At 48.0% G+C, this 22,741-nt stretch overlaps 1 protein-coding gene across 2 annotated transcripts; it reads left to right on the forward strand.

Moving 5' to 3' along the window:
- The first annotated feature begins 1,860 nt into the window (after positions 1–1,860).
- On the forward strand, positions 1,861–9,674 carry LTBR (lymphotoxin beta receptor). Of its 2 annotated transcripts, none has more exons than XM_054443895.2 (10): positions 1,861–2,583; positions 2,717–2,813; positions 3,151–3,276; positions 3,356–3,508; positions 4,187–4,283; positions 4,468–4,565; positions 6,520–6,627; positions 6,923–6,948; positions 8,221–8,449; positions 8,767–9,674. In XM_054443895.2, the coding sequence occupies exons 1-10, from the start codon at positions 2,488–2,490 to the stop codon at positions 9,042–9,044; spliced, it is 1,308 nt and encodes a 435-aa protein (XP_054299870.1). In that variant the 5' UTR covers positions 1,861–2,487; the 3' UTR covers positions 9,045–9,674. The 2 variants fall into 2 exon arrangements, with proteins under 2 accessions (XP_054299870.1, XP_054299871.1); XM_054443896.2 differs by having other exon boundaries at positions 2,211–2,580.
- The last annotated feature ends 13,067 nt before the right edge of the window (positions 9,675–22,741 follow it).

Consider the following 22,741-nt stretch of genomic DNA (forward strand, 5'->3'; position numbering starts at 1 on the left):
CTCGGGAGACAGAGGCAGAGAATTGTTTGAACCCAGGAGGCAGAGGTTGCAGTGAGCCGAGATGGTGCCATTGCACTCCAGCCTGGGTGACAGAGCGAGACTCTGTATAGAAAGGAAAAGAGAAGAGAAGAGAAGAGGCGTTCTGGAACAGTTGGGGGATATGGAAGAATACACAAAAGTGAAGACTCTCTGAGCTGTATCTGTAAGATCAGTGTACCTTATGTGTTTCATTGTATTATATGTTACACCTCTGTTAAAAGAAAGGGTCTCAGCAGCATAAGACAGGGTGGGGAAAAAAAGAAAAATAGAAAAGAGAAAGAGTCCCTGTCTTTTAGGGTAAAATCCTGAAATATTTTCAAATGAAATGATATGATGTCTGGGATTTACTTCAAAATAATCATGAGGGATTCGAAGAGTGTGTGCGTTGGTAGGGGAGGGGGTATACGGTGAGTTGAAGCTGGGTAAGGAGTATATGGGAGACTCCCAATATTACTTTTTCTCTTTTGGTATATTATCTTGCATGTGGAATTTCCACAGTAAAAAGTAAAAAGAAGAGAGAGAATAAAGGACCTAGGGACTTTATTCTCTACACTACACACACATTCCTTTATGCATTTAAGAGCTCAGTGGGGACTCTCATCCCAGCTCCCAGCGATAGGGCCCTGGAAGGCTCAGCAGCCCCGCGCAGTGCACGCTGTTCTGATACTTCTGCCCTTTCCAGCCATCTTTGGCGCATCTGTACAGTTAGCTGCCTGCATCAGGTGAGGGGAGAGAGCCTCACAGAGTGAAATGCCTATAGCCTAGGCAGGTCCTTTCCCCCTTTTGTGACCTCTCCTCCCCATGCACACTTCCCATCCCCTGCACCTGTCCAGATATCAGACCTGAAGTTAGACAGACCAGTGTAAGGATGAGTGCTGAACAGAGCCCTTCAGGGAGGGAGATGGTGCCCAAGTGACCTATCTCAAGAGAAGTTAGCCCCTCATCCCAAGGGAGACATCCCTGAGACACAAGGAGGTGGCAGGACTGCTGGAATGAGTTGGAACCTAGACATCAGGAGACCCAGATTGTAGCTGGCTCTGTGGTGGACCGGCTCTGTGATGTGGCCGTCACTCGTTTATTCCATAAATACCTATTGGGCACATGGTATGGTGTCAGACTCTGCTAAGCATGGGGAACACAGACTTGAAGCTTCAGCCTGGGCCATGGCGGCACTCACAACCTGGTGGGAAGCAGACAAGACAGCCGGGTACAGAGGGCAGTCTTCATGGGGACTGTGCAACCTAGCACAGAGGATGCCTTCCAGAGCCTCAGTGAAGCCTCAAGGACAGGTGGGAGTTAGGAAGACCGAAACTTGGGGACCAGAGAACCACGTGTAAAAGGGGGCAGCTGCAAGTAGCTCCATGGGTGGGTGGGCTGTTGGGTTGGGGGAGATGGGAGGATGAAACAGGGCAGGAACGAGACCAAGCCAGCCTGGAATCCCGGTGCCCTTATGCATCACCCTTAGCCTCCCTCTCCATGCTTGAGGTGAGGGGGCTGGACTGTGTAGGCTCTTAGCTTTCTCCAGTTCTGAGGGGTTTGAAGGTTCATGGGCGAAGAAGCCAGAGCAGAGGGCCTGAGTGCCCAGGTCCAGCCTGCTGGCCCCAGGACTCCCCTCCGCATATCCTCCCCCTTTCTTTGGGAGGGAGGTTCCCTGAGGACAGGGAGCAGGGCAAGCTACACAGCTCTCAAGGGTCTCCTAGGTGACCTGTGCCCACTCCTGTGCGGATTGGGCTGGGTTGGTAGCGTGGGAGGCTGGCTGATTTGCTAGTCCCTTGTAATTTGTCTGAAAAACTCCCACAGTAGGGCAGGACAACAGGGGAGGAACGCGGGCATCTGCCAGCCGGTTCTCCTTGGTCTCAGAGCTGCTTCTGCGGCCTTGCAGTCCCTGCGCCCTGCCCTCTCCATGACTGCCCGTCCTGGGCCCCTCGCTTTCCAGATCCCGCACCCAGCTGTCCCTTGCGCTCTCTGGGACTCCCTCCGCTCTCCCTGCGAGGCTTGTCCAAGGGCTGACCCCGGGCCTGCCGCCCTTCCCTCGGCTGGGCCAGGGCTGTCCGCAGTCGGCTCTCCCGATCGGGCTTCCGAAGAAGGGAGGAGGCCGGTTCCGGCCCCGCGGCCCTCACGTGCTTTCCCGGCCGCCCCTCCCGCCCCGCATCGAGGCAGACAAGCCTGTTCCTCTTCCCTTGGCTGCGATTGCGACAGGCCGGCCTGGCTCCCAGCGCTCCCTGTCCCCGCCCCGCGGCCAGCTCGCTCCACTCCCACTTCCTGAGCTCCGCCGTGGGAGCCCTGGAGGCCCGGCCTGGCCGCTCCCGGCCCCGGGGGGCACATCGGCCCTGAGTCCCTTCCCAGGCTCTGGGCTCGGGCAGCTGCCGCCACCGCTGCCCAGGACGTCGGGCCTCCTGCCTTCCTCCCAGGCCCCCACGTTGCTGGCCGCCTGGCCGAGTGGCCGCCATGCTCCTGCCTTGGGCCACCTCTGCCCCCGGCCTGGCCTGGGGGCCTCTGGTGCTGGGTCTCTTCGGGCTCCTGGCAGCATCCCAGCCCCAGGTGGTGAGGAAGGGGCCTGGTAGGAGTGGGCGAGGGTGGGCAAGAGGGATCTGGGCAGCCGTCGCTCCACACCCTCTGCCCTCCCAAGCTGACCCCTGACTAATTCTTCTCTCCTCTTCTCCATCTCCCTTTGAAGGCGCCTCCATATGGGTCGGAGAACCAGACCTGCAGGGACCAGGAAAAGGAATACTATGAGCCCCAGCACCGCATCTGCTGCTCCCGCTGCCCGCCAGGTGAGAGGCAATGGCAGGACGAACCTGGGCCTCGGAAGTGGGTCACGGGGGCTCCAGCCCTCCTGCGGCCTCAGAGGGAAGGTGGGCACTGTCCCCCAGGAAAACTGGCTGCTGGAGACGAGCGTGGGAAACCCTGGACATCACGTGGAGGAGATGGGACTGGCCCTCCCCACTGGGCCTCCTCTTTCCTTACCTCACTGAGAGGGAGCCGGAGGGCCACGGGCAGGATGATGGGGGGCCAGAGAGACCGAGGGAAAGGCCGGGGTCACACTACAGGCAGCGGAGGTGAGGGTGGAGCCCTGTCTCCTGAGGCTCTACTGCTCCACTCACGTTCTAGGCACCTATGTCTCAGCTAAATGTAGCCGCATCCGGGACACAGTTTGTGCCACATGTGCCGAAAATTCCTACAACGAGCACTGGAACTACCTGACCATCTGCCAGCTGTGCCGCCCCTGTGACCCAGGTGAGTGGGGATGTGCCTGCGCGGGGGCTGGATCCCCTGGAGCTCGGCCCCTCCCTGAGCCCTCCTGTCTCCCCACCAGTGATGGGCCTCGAGGAGATTGCCCCCTGCACAAGCAAACGGAAGACCCAGTGCCGCTGCCAGCCGGGAATGTTCTGTGCTGCCTGGGCCCTCGAGTGTACACACTGCGAGCTACTTTCTGACTGCCCACCTGGCACTGAAGCCGAGCTCAAAGGTCAGAGGTCCCTGAAGGGCTGGATGTGAAAAGGAGGCTGGGTGCCAGGGATCTCAAGTGGGAGCAGGGAATATGGTACTGTGTCCACGGTGATCCCTCAGATCCTTGGCTTAAAATTCCTCTTCTCATTCCATGCAGAGGCTCACAGAAGGGTTCTGGAGGGACATGGAACTGGGGCAGGTGCAGGGGGTACAGGAGGTGGTTCTTCTCAGTACTGGGAAGCTTGGGCAAAATGGTGGGCAGTAGGCCATGTGTGGTGGCCCACACCTGTAATCCCAGCACTTTGGGAGGCCGAGGTGGGCGGATCACGAGGTCAGAAGATCGAGACCATCCTGGCTAACACGGTGAAACCCCGTGTCTACTAAAAATACAAAAAATTAGCCGGGCGTGGTGGCGGGCGCCTGTAGTCCCAGCTACTCAGGAGGCTGAGGCAGGAGAATGGCATGAACTTGGGAGGCAGAGATCGCGCCACTGCACTCCAGCCTGGGCGACAGAGCAAGACTCCGTCTCAAAAAAAAACAAAACAAAAAAAAAAAACATCAAAGCAGAGCTTGGGAAAGGTGAGAGCTACGCAATGGGGTGGATGGGCATCCTGAGGCTTAAAGGAAACTCACAGCCCGGCAAAAGGCTCCTCCCTTTTGCCCATTCACCCTGGCTGGCCTGCCTTTCTCTTGCCAGATGAAGTTGGGAAGGGTAACAACCACTGCGTCCCCTGCAAGGCAGGGCACTTCCAGAATACCTCCTCCCCCAGCGCCCGCTGCCAGCCCCACACCAGGTGAGTGCAGCCCCACCCATGCTCCTTCCACCCTCTGAGAAGCCTCAGCTGCTAACAACCCCCAGCCCCTATCCTTGACGCCACGGACTCGACTGACCACTTTCAGCCTCCCCGCATGCCCACTGGAGTCGGGACACTGGCAGGCCAGGGCATGAAAAGGTCATCATCTTTTTTTCCCCTGCAGGTGTGAGGACCAAGGTCTGGTGGAGGCAGCTCCAGGCACTGCCCAGTCCGACACAACCTGCAGAAATCCATCAGAGCCACTGCCCCCAGAGATGTCAGGTGAGGGACCAGGGCTGAGGGACACGGTGGGGGGGGGGGCGCCTTAGAAAATGCCTTAATGCTCCACATCTTAAAAAAAATGGGGAAAAGATTAACCCTTCCCTCCCAGAATTGGGCAAGAAGAAAAGTTCCTTACAGAAAAAATTAGAGTATCTCTAGGCTAGTTTACACACACATACACATGCACACACATACTTTTAAAATTATATATACTGTAATACTATGTCAAGGAACACATCCCACACTGAGATGTAATGATAACTACTATTGTCATCATTTTGGGCATACCAACATCACACAATCCATTTTTTTTCACACAATCCATTAACTAGACCAAACACCTCTCTATTAGACTATATACATTTATTATTAGAAGATTCCCATTTGACTCTTTCTTGACTGTTTCCTGTGGATTGATTGGCTTACTAGCCTAGTAGATGACTACAGGTTGTTTCTAATGACTGTAACATCACTAATTGGCAGAAGGTTCACTGTGTGTGTTGGGCACTCTGTAACCACTTTACATTTACTAACTCATTTAATCTTCTTCATGATGCTATGAAGTAGATTCTATTATCATCCTCAGGGACTGAAGGAAGAAACCGAGGCTCAAAGAGGTTAAGTGACTTACTCAAGATCACCCACCCAGGTGGTCACTGGTGTTATTAGAACCTGTACTCAGGTTTTCTTACTCCAGAGCCCATGTCATAATGCACGCACTATAGAAAATTAGAGACTTCAGATAAGCAAAACTAAAAACTCACCCACAGAGCCACTCCCTAGAATATCCACTCTTTACATTGTGGTATATATCCTCCTGGACATTTTTCTATGCATGTTTATACATACTGGGTTTTGTTGTTGTTTACTAAAAGTGAAGTAATTTTAATATTTCATAACCTGATTTTTTCATTCCACAATCTAAGTATTTTTCTGTGTCCTGTTAATTTTTAACTATGTATCAAATACAACTGGCATTTTAGAGCTGGAATTTTAGAGAGTATGTAAGCTAACCTCTTCTTATATATATGAAAAACTGATGCTCAAAGAAGTGAAATGACTTAAAAGTCACACAGCTGGGCAGGAAACCATGGCCCAGACTCCCAGTCCAGTTTCTCCCCAGGGCTCCCATCCCATATTCCCTTAGGCTACAGATTTACATGGATGAGAAGAGGCATAAATGCCCAGCATAGAAACGCGCAAGTCCTCCCGCCCTTCCCCAGGCGTAGCTGAAGGACACTGGAGACTCCATGCTATTGTTGGCAGCACTGGTACCCAGAGAAAGAGAAATTACCCACTGCTACAGATCACAGCTGGAGAAGCCGAACTCCAGCCTCTCTTTCTCTTCCCCTCCTAGAACCTGCCCTGAGCAAGGGGGTGGAGAACTTGCAAGCCCTGCTCTACCAGGCGGCCACAGGCAGTTCAGAAGCAAGTTTCCCTACTCTCTCACCCCTGTAAACACCCCCACAGGTACAGGTACAGCAGGGCAACCCTAGCTCCTCTACAGCGGCCCCTCTGTACAATGGCTGAGGCCACAGAAATGTGGCTCTAGCCTGTGTCTGTTTACAACTCCAAGCCCCACCCTTCCCTGCTGTCTCCCAATCCCACTTCCAGACCTTGAAAATCAACTGCCCAAGCTCCCATCCTGCACGCGCAAGCCTGCCCAATCCTGGTCTCTGAGCAGGAGGGCACCCACACCACCCCCAAACATGCCCATCCATGACACAGTCTCTCCTGGCTGCCAAGAGGTCTTCAAATCCAACTTAGTTCCCCTTCTCTATAACCCAAGGGAAGTTTCTCTCATTCTGCCTTTAGGAGCTGCATTGTGGCTAGAAGGAAAAAAACTGCTCCCTTTTCTCTGTCTGGGTTGCCCAGGGATCTGGAAAGCTATTCCTTCACCCCCACTCTGTCCTTCTTGGGGCTGTGATCACCCTCCTGTCTGCTGTCCTGGCAGGAACCATGCTGATGCTGGCCATCCTGCTGCCGCTGGGCTTCTTTCTGCTCCTTGCCACCGTCTTCGCCTGCATCTGGAAGAGCCACCCTTCTCTCTGCAGGAAACTGGGTAGGAAGGGGGCGGATGCAGTGGATGAGTTGGCAGTGGGAGCCAGAGGGAGGAATATTTAACTTCCCCGGTGTAACCCTCCACACCTTCAAGACTCCCAATGCCTACCCCCAACATAGACATCCTTATCTTCATCCAGCTGCTTATTCTGAGGCTGGAGATGAGAGTGATAGTGGCTTGTTCCTCTGGGCCCCCGGGTGGTCAAGTTGCTACACATTGTGCTGGGGTGTGGAAGCTGAAAGGCTAGGTCTGAGGCCTGCCAGGGAGCCTACACCCATTTCATTCTCCATTGCAGGATCGCTGCTCAAGAGGCGTCCACAGGTAATGGCGGGGGCTGAGAAGGCAGCAAGAAGGGGAAGAGGTGATGAGGGTACAAGGTGGAGCAGACAGGAAGAGAGTATGCAGGCTGACTCCACACTCATTCGTTCGTTCAACTGATGATTTACTGAACATGCCATGTACCAGGCGCTGTCCTAGACACTGGGCGTACAGCAGTGAGCAAAACACAGTACCTCGTCTCCTGGAGTTCACATGCCCATGGAGCAAGAATAAAGTTAAACTATATATCAGGTGGTATAATTGCTAAATAAAGCAGGGAAAGGGTCAATGAGTGACAGTGGCAAAGGATGGGGGTATTTTAGACAGAGTGGACAGTGAAGGCCTCTCTGAGAACCTGATATTTGAGCGGAGAGCTGAAGAAGCAAGGAGCCAGCCATGGGGTTATCTGGGGAGAAAGTGCTCCAGGAAGAGGGAGCATCCAGTGCAAAGACCCTGAGGCAGGGGGCATGGGGAGGAGCAGAGGAGGGTGGTGAATTGCCAAAGCATGTGGTGGGGTGTGGGAACTAAAGAAAGATGAGCCAGCCTGGGCAACACAGCCAGACCCCATCTCTACCAAAAATGTTGTTCAAAGTTAGCCAGGCAGGGCCAGGTGCAGTGGCTCACGCCCAAGCTCCCATCCTGCACGCGCAAGCCTGCCCAATCCTGGTCTCTGAGCAGGAGGGCACCCGCACCACCCCCAAACATGCCGATCCATGATACATGTAATCCCAGCACTTTGGGAGGCCGAGGCGGGTGGATCACCTGAGGTCAGGGGTTTGAGACCAGCCCGGCCAACATGGCGAAACCCCATCTCTACTAAAAATACAAAAATTAGCTGGGTGTGGTGGCAGGCACCTGTAATCCCAGCTACTCAGGAGGTTGAGGCAGGAGAATTGCTTGAACTGGGGAGGCGGAGGTTGCAGTTGAGCTGAGATTATGCCACTGCACTCCAGCCTGGGTGACAGAGTGAGACTCTGTCTCAAAAAAAAAAAAAAAAAAGTTAGCCGGACAGTCCCAGCTACTCAGGAGGCTGAGGCTAGAGGATCACTTGAGTCCAAGAGTTCGTGAGCCTGCAGTGAGCTATGATTGTACCACTGCATTGTAGCCTGGGTGACAGAGCCCGACCCTGTCTGGAAAGAAAGAAAGAGAGAGAGAGAGAAAGGAAGGAAGGAAGGAAGGAAAGAAAGAAAGAGAGAAAGAAGGGGGATGGAGGAGAGAGAGAAAAAAGGGTCTGGGTCCCTCATCATTGTTTGGGTCTCCATCTCTTTCCTGCAGGGAGAGGGACCCAATCCTGTAGCTGGAAGCTGGGAGCCTCCGAAGGCCCATCCACATTTCCCTGACCTGGTAAAGCCACTGCTACCCATCTCTGGAGATGTTTCCCCAGTATCCACTGGGTTCCCCGCAGCCCCAGTTTTGGAGGCAGGGGTGCCGGAACAGCAGAGTCCTCTGGACCTGACCAGGGAGCCGCAGTTGGAAACCGGGGAGCAGAGCCAGGTGGCCCACGGTGAGCCTGGGGAAGGGAGAAGAGAGGAAGGATGGGGAAGGATGGGGAGGGAGGAATGGCTGGCAGGGAGAGACTGTGGGCCAGATGAAATAAAAAGACCAAAACAGAGGCAGACAGAGACTCCGCTGCCAGTCAGTGTCACAACTAGAGAAGAGGGAAGAGACTGAAAAACCCAGAAACAGGGAATGAACACAGAAGCTCAATAAACCAGCAGCAAGCAGGAGAGGGGCGGGGCCAGGGGAAAGGCGAGAATTCAAGAAGCAGCGGGCCTGAACTGGGGGCCTTCCTTCCTCAACACTCTGCCTCCCTTCCTACAGGTACCAATGGCATTCATGTCACTGGCGGGTCTATGACCATCACTGGCAACATCTACATCTACAATGGACCAGTACTGGGGGGACCACCGGGTCCTGGAGACCTCCCAGCTACCCCCGAACCTCCATACCCCATTCCCGAAGAGGGGGATCCTGGCCCTCCCGGGCTCTCTACACCCCACCAGGAAGATGGCAAGGCTTGGCACCTGGCGGAGACAGAGCACTGTGGTGCCACACCCTCTAACAGGGGCCCAAGGAACCAATTTATCACCCATGACTGATGGTGTCTGAGAAAAGGCAGAAGAAAGGAGGCACAAGGGCACCTTCTCCCTTGAGGCCGCCCTGCCCATGTGGGATTCACAGGGGGGCTGAGCAGGGCCCGGGAAGGCAGAGCCCTAAGGGACTAAGGCTCAGACACCTCTGAGAGCAGGTGGGCACTGGCTGGGTATGGTGCCCTCCACAGGACTCTCCTTACTGCCTGAGCAAACCTGAGGCCTCGTGGCAGACCCACCCACCCCCTGGGGCTGCTCAGCCTCAGGCACGGACAGGGCACATGATACCAACTGCTGCCCACTATGGCACGCCGCACCGGAGCACGGCACCAAGGGAGCCGCCACACGGTCACCTGCAAAGACGTCACCGGGACCTCTAAAGGATTCGTGGTGCTCATCCCCAAGCTTCAGAGGCCCTTTGGGGTTCCACACTTCACGTGGACTGAGGTAGACCCTGCATGAAGATGAAATTATAGGGAAGACGCTCCTTCCCTCCCCTCCTAGAGGAGAGGAAAGGGAGTCATTAACAACTAGGGGATTGGGTAGGATTCCTAGATGTGGGGAAGAGTTTCGGAAGGGGAGGAAAATGGCGAGTGTATTTATATTGTAACCACATGCAAATAAAAAGAATGGGACCTAGATAATTTATTTTCTTGGGATTTATACAGAAACACTATTCCATGGAGACAGTCTCAAAGACAAAGGTCAAGACACTAAAATAGAATCCCATAAAGGTATTTCAGCGAGGAACTGGTGGGTATAGTCCAGGTAATAACTGTCTCGTCAGTGATGGCTGACAATGTGCCAGGCAGTGTTCTCAATGCTTTACAGTACTCACTTATTTAATCTTCACAATAACTCCATAAGGTAGATATGATTCCCATTTAACAAATGAGGAAACTGAGGCACAGAGCGGTAACTTTCCCAATTCAGCTGCAAATGACAAAGCTGGGATTTGTGCCTAGTTCGTCTGGCTTTTAGAGGCCTCTTAGGGAAAAAAAAACCTTCATATAGCACGCCCTTCCAGAATTTCTTTGAACGGGTAGAATGGTCTGTCCTTCTCAAATAATCAGATCTCTTGCATGTTCCGCAGGTGTTAAGTCTTAGTCAACTCTCAAACATCTAGCCACATGCAAAGTGAAAAATATTTTCCAAGGTTGATTGAAGCGAAACATGTGCCCTTTTTTTTTTTTTTTTGAGACAGGGTCTAATTCTGTCACTCAGGCTGTAGTGCAGTGGCACTATTATGGCTCATGGCAACCTTGAACTCCTGGCTCAAGGGATTCGCCCACCTCAGCCTCCCAAGTAGTTGGGGCTATAGGTGTGTGCCACGACGCCCAGCTAATTTTTTGTATTTTTAGTAGAGATCAGGTCTCCCTGTGTTGCCCAGGCTGGTCTCGAACTCCTGGGCTCAAGCAATCCTCCTGCCTTGGCCTCTGAACATGCAGTGATTACAGGCGTGAGAGCCACCGTGCCTGACCCAAGGTGTGCACTTTAGACAAAATGAGACAGGCCAAGTTCACATTCTGTTGGTGAACAGAAATCTAGGCTGGCCTCCTTTTGGTTCAGAAAGAGTGTTTATGATTTTTACTTTTTTGGTTTCTTTTTGTCTTCTTTTATTTTTCCCCCCAGAAAGGACTTTAAATCTTCTCAAGCCCTCTTATTAGTAAATGTTTGCCGCTCCCCGCCCCCGAATTCTCTCCTGTGCTCGGTAGAGAGGATCTTAGCTTGCAGGATTGTTAGGGAGCTGCTGCCAGCCGGCTGCTCCTTCCATAAAAGGCCACTGTCATGGGTCTGATATGAAGAACTCTGTCGCTGGGGCTCATCAGGGTGGGGCGGCTGCAAAGCACACACCTCAGAAGGCATCTGATCCAACAGAGTGGATGGGTCATTTAAGGTTGACTGTGAAAATATCACATCCAACTTCCTTTTTTGAAAAGTAAATAATGGTGAGCTGTATCTTTAAATAAAGTTAAATCCTCCTTCCCCTGCAATATGCTGGGGCCAGACCTCATGAATTCTTAATAATTGTTCTAATGTGTTTAGATAAAAAAACAAATTTTATACTTTTTTTCAACAAAATAAAAGGAGAAAAATATTTTGAAAGAAATGATGCTAAAGCACAGCCCTTTGTGACACCATTCAAATTTATGATTATACCTGCCTGTATTCTTTTAGAGACAGGGTCTTACTGTGTCACCCTGGCTGGAGTGCAGTGGTATGATCATGGCTCATGTAGCCCAGCTCCTAGACTCAAATGATCCTCCTACCTCAGCCTCCCACGTAGCTAGAGCTATAGACGTGTGCCACCAAACCTGGCTAATTTTTTTAAAAATTTCTTTTTTAAGAAATGGGGTCTTGCTCTGTTGTCCAGGCTGGTCTCAAACTCCTGGGATCAAGTGATCCTCCCACCTCAGCCTCCCAAAGAGCTGAGATTGCAGGCATGAGCCACTGCACCTGGGCTGCCTAAATTAATTTTCTAGGGCCACCATAACAAAGTACTGCAGACTCGATAGCTTAAGCTGCAGAGATTTATCTTCTCACAGCTCTGGAGGCTGGAAGTCAGAGGTCAAGGTGTTGGCAAGGTTGGTGTCCTCTGAGGCCTCTCTCCTTGGCCTGCTAATGGTGGCCCTTCCTGCCACCTGTGTCTTCACATGGTCTTGCCTTTGTGCATGAGTGTGTCTTAATCTCTTAGTGGATTAGGGCCCATCCTGATGACCTCATTTTAACTTAATCACCTCTTTAAAGCCCCTGTCTCCAAATAAGGCCCCATTCTGAGGTCCTGGGAGTTAGGGCTTCAGCACATGGATTTTGGAGGGGGACACAGTTCCACCCACAGCATTACCCATGTCTGTTTTGCCAGTGTGGAGTCAGTACAGGCTCCAGGACACACCCACAGAGCACAGGCCACGTAGAGGGGAGCTCCTGTCTAGAAGGAAAAGCTGGCAGAAAACCAGCAAAGATAGCTTCTTGATGGTGGTCTTCAAAAGATGCAACAGGATGCAACGGCAGTTGACAACGGGATAACTGTTGGTTGTGAGAACCCTAATCCTCCACCACAGGGAGGAGAAAGCTGACACCAAGTCCAACCCACATCGACACGGGGCTGGGACACCCATGAGGGGGCCAAGGCTGTACTCCAGAAGAAAGGTGGATGAAACTGGGGACAGAGCAGTAGCACAGGGAGATGGGGGAGGATGGGGTAATTCAGAATTTCCCTTTTTGAGAGTGGCATCAACACAATGTCGAAGTAGGAGTTCTCCGGCTTCTCTCCTCCCCAACAGAATTTCAACTAGCAACAATCCCGTGGCAAGTTTACCACCCTGAATATCCCAGAACTTGGAGTGAAGCTTTGCATCCCCTGGGATGGCAGAGCCAAGAAAAACCATGAGGACGGTAAGGGGATGGCTGCTTTCTGACCACGCCACTCCTCCCCAAGCCCGCACAGTGCCACACGCAGAGGAGTCCCTGGATGCTCACTTTCTCCAGTGGACATAGTGGATGGGAGGTGGGCGTTCGGCTTCCCCACCAGTCTGAGACTTCACAGGAGACTCACTCTAGTCTTTTCCCGCAGGAAGCACTGTGAGTACCGGCAGGGTCAGCCCAACAAGGGTCAGTAAGAACTTCCCTTTTCAAAAGATAAAGCGGTTCACGTAGACAGCTGTGGTGGACTCTTTCTGCTGCCTGCCCAACAGACTTCTGCACATTTCCTAAGGACAGAACCGCTTTTTTGTACTAGAGCAGAGATTCCGTGACATCAGGAGAAGAGGCCCTTCCCCCAGTCCCAGGAGCCGATAAACTCATTCTTCTTTGCAATTGTACAATGACATTCACAGGGAAGTCTTCCTTTCCAGGGTATAAAGCACCATTAGGAGAAAGCTTTTGGCTTGCCTTGGCCCTTATTTTTTGTTTGGGGGATGTTGTGTGTGACAACATCATTCCTGAGCTGTGGCAGCCATCTTACCATCATGAGGAAACAGCCACAGGGATAAAAAGCCAATCCTCTGAGGACCTGGAAGAAAGGAAAGAACCTGGCTCCCAAGGCATCACTGAGACCCAAATCAGCAGTAAGTAAGCACAGCACCTACTTCTGGGCTTCTTTTTATGAGAGAAAAAAAAAGTTCCCATTTGTGTGAATCATAGTGTTCGGTGTTCCTTTTCTTTTTTAGTTTTAATTGTATTTATTTCCTCTCTTTCAGATGGGTGATTTATTCACATGGGTCAAAATTCAAAAAGTATCAAAAAGTAAACAGTGAAATGTCTCTCTTTCACTCCTATCCCCCAACCACCAAGGTCCCTGCCCTGGAAGCAATCAATGTTACTGTTTCTGATGCTTTTCCAGAGGTAATTTATGCATATTCAAACAAATATATATGAATATATTCCTTTGCTTTTTTATTTCTACAGATGGTACTACAGTAGTCCCCCCTTGTTTGTTTGTGATCTTTTTTTTCTTGTTTGTGATTTTGCTTTCCATGGTTTCAGTTATCTGCTGACAACTGTGGTCCAAAAATATTAAATGGAAAATTCCGGAAAGAAACAATTCATCTGTTTTAAATTGTGCACTGTTCTGAACAGCATGATGAAACCTCAAGCTGTCCTACTGAGACAGAGTAGGGATGGGACTTGGGCCCCACTCGTGCCCTACCGAGAACCTCTATTGTAAGCTGGGGTGAGGGGTGTGGCCAGTGAGGACCCCAACCAGACTGTCCAGACCTTGTACCGTGAATCTTGCTCAAGGTACTATACCCACTCATCGCAGACCTTTAGAGAGACTAAGATGAACAATGTCCCACCATAAATCTTACTCCAGGTGCCATACTCACTAGTTGTAGTAATTAAAATAAGCAGCTCCCACCTTAAATTGTACTCAAAGGAGTTAACCCTATCTCCCATATGTACACTACAGGACCAGAAGAACAAGCGCTCCTTTGCCTTATCTTCATTATAATACTAAAAATCACACCCGGGGTGGAGACTTAACATGCTAATGAGACACGTGATGCATAAAGAAGCATGTTATCAAACTGAACAGGTGCCAAAATTTCCTCATCTCTACCTGCTCAAACTCACTCCCTTCCCACTTTAGCTCCTTTAAGATTACTCTCTTGAGTCTCTTCCAGGAGCCAGCCAGAGAATTCTCTCATGTGCTGCCTCCCTTATGCCCTGCATAAGCTCTAATAAAGCCTTGTCTGGGAAAACTCTTTTGGCCTCATGTTAACTTCTATTGCATTAACAACCCCCAAGACCCTATGGTTGGTAACACTACTCCTGTACCTTCAAGACATGAATTCTCCCTTTGTCCAGCGTCTCCCCCCTGCAGACGCTCCCTACCCCTTAGTCACAAGCCTTCCCAGTGATCAGACCAACTGTTGAGGTATTGCATGCTTGTGTTCAAGTCACCCTTATTTTACTTCATAATGGCCCCAAAGCGCAAGAGTGGTGATACTGGTAATTTAGATATGCCAAAGAGAAGCCATAATATGCTTCCTTTGATGACTTTGCTAAGATCTACGTAACAATGCACCTTCTATTCATGAAATTGTGAAGCAGAAAAAAAGAAATTCTTACTAGTTTTGCTGTCACACCTTAAACTGCAAAAGTCACGGTGCATGATAAGTGCTTAGTTAAGATGGAAAAGGCATCAAATTTGTGGGTGGAAGACATGAACAGAAACGTGTTTCGACTGACAGCAATCGGGTTCAGTGCTATCCACGGTTTCAGGCATCCACTGGGGATCTTGAAACGTATCCCCCTTGGAGGAGGGTGGACTACTGTAAGTTCTTCCCCTTGCCTTTTTCGTTTATTAAAATAGCTTGGCCATAATACCATATTAGTACCAAAAAAACTTTCTCATTCATTTTTCTATCTGTGTGGTATTTTATCACATGGCTGTACCATTTAACTGGATCCCTTTTGAGAATTTTTAATTCATTTCCAACCTTTACTATTACAGACAACACTACAGTATAACCTATGTCATTTTGCACATGTGGAAGTACTGCTACAAAAAAAATTGCTGGGAATAAAATTTCCTAGTCAGAAGGTACATACATTTTGTTTTGATAAATGTTGCTAATTTTTGTCCTCCATAGAGATGGAGCATCGGAAATTTTTTTTTTTTTTTTGAGACGGAGTCTCGCTCTGTCGCCCAGGCTGGAGTGCAGCGGCGCAATCTCGGCTCACTGCAAGCTCCACCTCCCGGGTTCACGCCATTCTCCTGCCTCAGCCTCCCAAGTAGCTGGGACTACAGGCACCCGCCACCACGCCCGGCTAATTTTTTGTATTTTTAGTAGAGACGGTGTTTCGCCGTGTTAGCCAGGATGGTCTCGATCTCCTGACCTCGTGATCCACCCGCCTCGTCCTCCCAAAGTGTTGGGATTACCAGCGTGAGCCACCGCACCTGGCCTATAATAGTTTTTCAATTAATTTTCTTAGGTTATCAACTATAAATAATGCTAATTTTGTAATAATTTTTCTAGAAACAAGTTCTTGCCATGTTGCCCAGGCTGGTATCGAACTCCTAGGCTCAAGCAATCTGCCCACCTTGGCCTCCCAAAGTGCTGGGATTACAGGCGTGAGCCACCATGCCCGGCCCTAATTTTTTAAATCTCATCTAAATGCATCACATAGTACCTCCAGAACAATAGTAAATAGTAATGGACAGCTCTGTCTCGATCCTGATTTTGAGGGCAATACTTCCAGTATTTTCTCATTAAGCAGCAGTTGAAATACATATATTTATTTTATTATGCTAAGGAAGTATCCATATCTTATTATTTCATAATAATCCAATGGATAATGAATAAATAATAGAAACAGAAAGACTAGATCGAAGGCTACCGCAATAGGGAGATGGAGAAAGGCGGAAGGTTGGAGATACGCCTTAGAGATAGAGTCAACAGGTTTTATTGGTGGGCGTGGGTCCCAGCTCATATTTTATGGCCTTGGATACTAGTTTGTTTAATCCGAGCCTCACTTTCAAATTAACATTTGGTAAACATTGAGTATTTACTATGTACTAGGCATCTTAAGATACAACAGCCAACGAGACAGACCTGATACATAAACTTCTGGAGCTTGTAAAATCATCACAATTATTGCTTTTGTAGACAAGTGCTGCAAAAGAGAAGCACAACATATAACCAGTGACCGATTCTAGGTCTGGAGATGAGGAAATCCCTCCCTGAGGAAATTTAAGATGCAACCTGAAGAATAAATAAGGGCTAGCCAAATTGAAGGGGTGTTGGAGAGGAGAACTCTGCTGGTGGGCTAAATGGTACGTGCAAAGGCCCTGTGTTAGGAAGAATAGTTTGGCTGGAGCTTGGGAATAGAGAGATGAAGCTAGAGAAGTAGGCGGGTAACACGTCATTCAGACTTACAGACTACAACAATTTTGAACTTTACCCCGAGAGCAATAGGAAACCAGAAAAATTTTTTTCCAGTGTAGTAAAGTATATATATAGAAATATATATATGTTATATATATGTGTGTGTGTGCATGTGTGTGCGTGTGTGTGCGTGTGTGTGTATATACATACACACATACATATAAAATATGTATATATGTGTATATATACACACATATATAAAATGTGTGTGTGTGTATATATATGTATATATTATATATATATATATATTTTTTTTTTTCACTCTGCTGCCCAGGCTGAAGTGCAGTGGCATAATCGCGGCTCACTGCAACCTCTGCCTCCCAGGTTCAAGAGATTCTCCTGTCTCAGCTTCCCTAGTAGTCGGGACTACAGGCATGCACCACCACACCTGGCTAATTTTTGTATCATTAGTAGCGATGGGGTTTCACCATGTTGGCCAGGCTGGTCTCGAACTCCTGACCTCAAGTGATCCACCTGCCTTGGCCTCCCAAAGTACTGGGATTACAGTCATGAGCCACTTCACCCAGCCTGTAAAGTATATACAGTATATTAATCTTAAGTGTATAGCCTGAAGAAGCGTTACATAGGTATATACCCATGTTACCATCACAGAAGATATGCAACATTTTAGTTCCTTAGAAGATAACTTAATGCCACTTTCCACTCAGTCGTGCTTACTGCTTGAGTTCCAGTTTATATTCTGGGAGACACATGATATCCCAGAGATACCCACTTTTTTTTTTCCTATTTTGACTTATATCCCCATCAGTTAGTGTTTGTTTGTTTGTTTTTAAGATGGAGTCTCACTCTTGTCGCTCAGGCTGGAGTGCAGCGGCGCTATCTTGGCTCACTGCAACCTCTGCCTCCCAGGTTCAAGTGATTCTCCTGCCTCAGCCTCCCGAGTAGCTGGGATTACAGGCGCCCACCCACCTGGCTAATTTTTGTATCTTTAGCAGGGACGGGGTTTCGCCATGTTGGCCAAGCTGGCTTTGAACTCCTGGCCTCAAGCAATCTGCCCATTTCGGCCTCCCAAAGTGCTGGGATTACAGACATGAACCATCACCCCTGGCCTCATTTCGGTTTTTTTTTCTTAATGAGTTTTTAGTTGGGAAAAATTTTAGAATTACAGAAAAGTTGCAAAGATAGTACAGAGGCTTTTGGTATACCTTTCACCCAGCTTCCCTTAATGTTAATATCTCACATAGCCATGATACATTTGTCAAAACTAATTAAGAAATTAACATTGTTGAAACATGTCAACTAAACTACAGATTTTATTTAGATTTCACCAGTTTTTTCATTAAATCCTTTTTCTGTTCCAGAATCCAATCCAGGATACCACATTGCACTTAGTGATTATGATCCCTTAATATTTAGTCTTCTCTAATCTGTGACAGTTTCTGTCTTTCCTTATTTTTTCATGACCTTAGCAGTTCTTTTGTTTTTGTTTCTGTTTTTTTTCAGAGACAGGATTTCACTCTGCCGCCCAGGCTGGAGTTCAGTGGTGTGATCATAGTTCACTGTAACCTCGAACTCCTAGGCTCAAGAAATCCTCTCCATCTTAGCCTACTGAATAGCTAGGGCTACAGGCGTACACCACCATACCTGTCTTTTTCTTTTTTTTTTTTTAGATGGAGTCTTTCTATGTTGTCTTGAACTCCTGGCCTCAAGCGATCCTACCGCCTTAGCCTCCCAAAGCACTGGGATTACAGGCATGAGCCACCACACACATGACCAACCTTGGCAGTTTTAAAAACTACACTTTTCCGATTAATTATTTGGTAGGCTGACACGCCGTTTGGGTTCATGTGATGTTTTCTCTTGATTAGAAACTGCCAACCGAGGCCAGGCACCGTGGCTCATGCCTGTAATCTCAGCACTTTTGGAGGCTGAGACAGGCAGATCGCTTAAGTCCACAAGTTCGAGACTAGCCTAGACAACATGGCTAAACCCCGTCTCACAAAAAAAAAAATACAAAAATTAGCCTGGTGTGCTGATGTGTGCTTCTAGTCCCACCTACTTGGGGGGCTGAGGTGAAAGGATTTCTAGAGCCCGGGAGGTCGAGGCTGCAGTGAGATGCGATCCCACCCTGCACTCCAGCCTGGGAGACAGAGCAAGACTGTCTCACAAAGTAAAAAAAAAAAAAAAGAAAAGGAAAAAGCAACTGCCAACCTGTCTTCCAAAGTGACTATATCATTTTGCATTCCCAAAAGCAATGAATGAGAGTTCCTGTTGCATATCTTCACCAGCATTTGGTGGTTGGTGGCAGTGTTTTAGAAATCGTAGTAAGACCAGCATTTGGTGGTTGGTGGCAGTTTTAGAAATTGTAGTAAGACCAGCATTTGGTGGTTGGTGGCAATGTTTTAGAAATTCTAGTAGGACCAGCATTTGGTGATGGTGGCAGTGTTTTTTTTTATTTTTTATTTTTATTTATTTTATTTATTTATTTTTTTGAGATGGAGTCTCGCTCTGTCACCCAGGCTGGAGTGCGGTGGCGCGATCTCGGGTCACTGCAAGCTCCACCTCCCAGGTTCACGCCATTCTCCTGCCTCAGCCTCCTGAGTAGCTGGGACTACAGGCACCCACCACCACGCCCAGTTAATTTTTTTTATTTTTAGTAGAGACGGGGTTTAACCATGTTAGCCAGGATGGTCTCAATCTCCTGACCTCGTGATGATGGTGGCAGTGTTTTAGAAATTCTGGTAAGACCAGCATTTGGTGGTTGGTGGCAGTGTTTTAGAAATTGTAGTAAGACCAGCATTTGGTGGTCGGTGGCAGTGTTTTAGAAATTCTAGTAAGACCAGCATTTGGTGGTCGGTGGCAGTGTTTTAGAAATTGTAGTAAGACCAGCATTTGGTGGTCGGTGGCAGTGTTTTAGAAATTGTAGTAAGACCAGCATTTGGTGGTCGGTGGCAGTGTTTTAGAAATTGTAGTAAGACCAGCATTTGGTGGTCGGTGGCAGTGTTTTAGAAATTGTAGTAAGACCAGCATTTGGTGGTCGGTGGCAGTGTTTTAGAAATTGTAGTAAGACCAGCATTTGGTGGTCGGTGGCAGTGTTTTAGAAATTGTAGTAAGACCAGCATTTGGTGGTCGGTGGCAGTGTTTTAGAAATTGTAGTAAGACCAGCATTTGGTGGTTGGTGGCAGTGTTTTAGAAATTCTAGTAAGACCAGCATTTGGTGGTTGGTGGCAGTGTTTTAGAAATTGTAGTAGGTGAGCAGTGGTACCTCATTGTGGTTTTAATTTTCATTTCTCTAGTGACAAATGCTGTTAACCAACTTTCATATGCTTATTTGCCATCCGGGTATTTTATTTTCTGAAGTGTCTCTTTAGATCTTTTGCTTGTTGTTAAATTGGATCATTCGGCAGTGTGCAGTGGCTCATGCCTATAATCTCAGCACTTTGGAAGCCCTAGGCAGCTGAATCGCTTGAGGTCAGGAGTTCGAGATCAGCCTGACCAACACAGCGAAACCCCATCTCTACTAAAAATACAAAAATTAGGCCGGGCATGGTGGCTCATGCCTGTAATCCCAGCACTTCGGGAGGCCGAGGTGGGCGGATCATCTGAGGTCAGGAGTTCAAGACCAGCCTGACCAACATGGAGAAAGCCCGTCTCTACTAAAAATACAAAATTAACCGGGCATGGTGGAGCATGCCTGTAATCCCAGCTACTCGGGAGGCTGAGGCAGGAGAATCGCTTTAACCCGGGAGGCAGAGGTTGCAGTGAGCCGAGATCGTGCCATTGCACTCCAGTCTTGGCAACAAGAGCGAAACTCCATCTCAAAAAAAAAAAAAAAAAAAAAGCAAAATACAAAAATTAGTCAGGTATGTTGGTGGGCACCTGTAATTCCAGCTACTCGGGAGGCTGAGGCACAAGAATTGCTTGAACTTGGGAGATGGAGGTTGCAGTGTGCCAAGATTGCATCACTGCACTCCAGCATGGGTGACAGAGCAAGACTCTGTCTCAAAAATAAATAAATAAATAAATAGGGCCATTTTGTTGTTGTTGTTTGTTTGCTTGTTTGTTTTTGAGATGGAGTCTCGCTTTCTCACCAGGCTGGAGTGCAGTGGCATGATCTCAGCTCATCGCAACCTCCACCTCCTGGGTTCAAGCAATTCTTGTGCCTCAGCCTCCTGAGTAGCTGGGATTACAGGCACACGCCACCACATCCAGCTACTTTTTGTATTTTTAGTAGAGACGGGGTTTTACCATGTTGTCCAGGATGGTCTCAATCTCCTGACCTCGTGATTTGCCCACCTCGGCCTCCCAAAGTGCTGGGATTATAGGCATGAGCCATGGTGCCTGGTTGGGCCATTTGTTTTCTTATTCTGTTTTAAGAAGTCTTTATTCTGGGCAGGGCGCAGTGGCTCACACTTGTAATCCCAGCACTTTGGGAGGCTGAGGCCGGTGGATCACGAGGTCAGGAGATTGAGAACAGCCTGGCCAATATGGTGAAACCCCATCTCTACTAAAATATAAAAAATTAGCCGGGTGTTGTGGCACATGCCTGTAATAATCCCAGCTACTCAGGAGGCTGAGGCAGGAGAATCATTTGAACACGGGAGGCAGAGGTTGCTGTAAGCCAAGATCACGCCACTACACTCCAGCTTGGGCCACAGATCAAAAAAAAAAAAAAAAAAAAAAAAGAAAGAAAAAGAAGAATTATTTATTCTGGATACAAGTCCTTTATCAGATACATCATTTGCAAATATTTTCTCCCAGGCTGTGGATTGTCTATGCATTTTCTCAACCTATCTTTCACAGAACAAAAGTTTTTATTTGTGATAAGGTACAATTCATCATTTTTTTCTTTATGAATTGTGTTTCCAGTACCTGAAAACTTATCACCAAACCCAAGGTTACGCACACACAGGGTCTCCTGTGCTTTTTTCTAGATATCTCACCTTTTACATTTAAGTTTATGAGCCATTTTTTGGTGTAAGTGTGAGGTACATGTTGAGGTTTTTTGGTTTTGTTTTTACATATGAATGTCTAATTTTTCCAGCACTGTTTGTTGAAAAGACTGTTCTTTCACCACTGGATTGCTTTTGCATCTTTGTCAAAAATCAGTTGACATTATTTGTGTGGGTTTATCTCTGGTCTCCCTATTGGCTCCATTCACCTAAGTTGTCTACTCTTTCGCTAATACCACACTAATTGCTTTCTAATAAGTCTAATAAGTGGTAGAGTAATTTCTCCTACTATTTTTTTAGTTCCTTTTCATTTCTTTCCCTTTTCATATAAATTTTAGAATCAGTTTGTCAATTTCTATCAAAAAAAAGCTTCCTATGATTTTGATTGATAATGCATTGAATCTATAGATCAAACTGGGGAGAATTAACATATTTACAATATTGAATTTTCTAATCTATGAATACAGTATATCTTTCTATTTATTTATACCTTTTTTTTTTTTTTTTGAGGCAAGGTATCACTCTGTCACCCAGACTAGAATGCACGCTAGAGTGCAGTGGTGTAATCATAGCTCACTGCAACCTTGAACTCCTGTGCTCAAGTGATCTTCCCACCTCAGTCTCCTAAGTAGCCGAGAGTACAGGTACATGCCACCATGCCTGAGTAATTTTGTATTTTGTGTAGAGACAGAGTCTTTCTGTGTTGTCCAAGCTGGTCTTGAACTTCTGGCCTCAAGTGATCCCCCTGCCTCAACCTCCCAAAGCACTGGGATTACAGGTGCACCCAGCCCACACCCAGCCCCCACCCAGCCTACACCAGTCATTTATTTATATCTTTGTTGATTTCCTTTTCCTTTTTTTTTTTTAATTTGGCCAGCTTTTTTTAAATTTTAACTTTTTTTTTTGGAGGGGAAAGGGAGTGGTCAAGGTCATACTGAAGTAGACACAAAAATATAGAGAATACTGCACTTTCCAGGGCTCGTCACACGTGCTTCAAAAATTACCAACAACTTGCCATTTTGTTGCATTATCTGCACCCACAATGGCAGATGAGGGAGTCTAAAAAAATCCCAAACATGAAATCTCAAAAATGTGATTTTAATCATGAATATTTTCACAAACATCCTAACAGATATGAATATAAAGAAAATACACTAAGATTTTACACCTAAGAAAATTTTTAAAATGATTTATAACATTATCCAATACCTAGCCCTTAAAGAAAGGAAATCCTGAATTGTCTCAAATATTTTTTATACTGATTTTGTCTGAATGAGGTCCCACCAGTTCCAAATATGGCATTTGATGGCTGTTCCTCTTAAATCTATTATAATCCATAAATTTACCTAAGTCTCCAAGTAGCCTGTCTGCTCTTTGAAAAAGGAACTGAGAGACCATAATC

Source organism: Pongo pygmaeus, chromosome 10, assembly GCF_028885625.2.
Source record: "Pongo pygmaeus isolate AG05252 chromosome 10, NHGRI_mPonPyg2-v2.0_pri, whole genome shotgun sequence".
Lineage (NCBI taxonomy): Eukaryota > Metazoa > Chordata > Mammalia > Primates > Hominidae > Pongo > Pongo pygmaeus.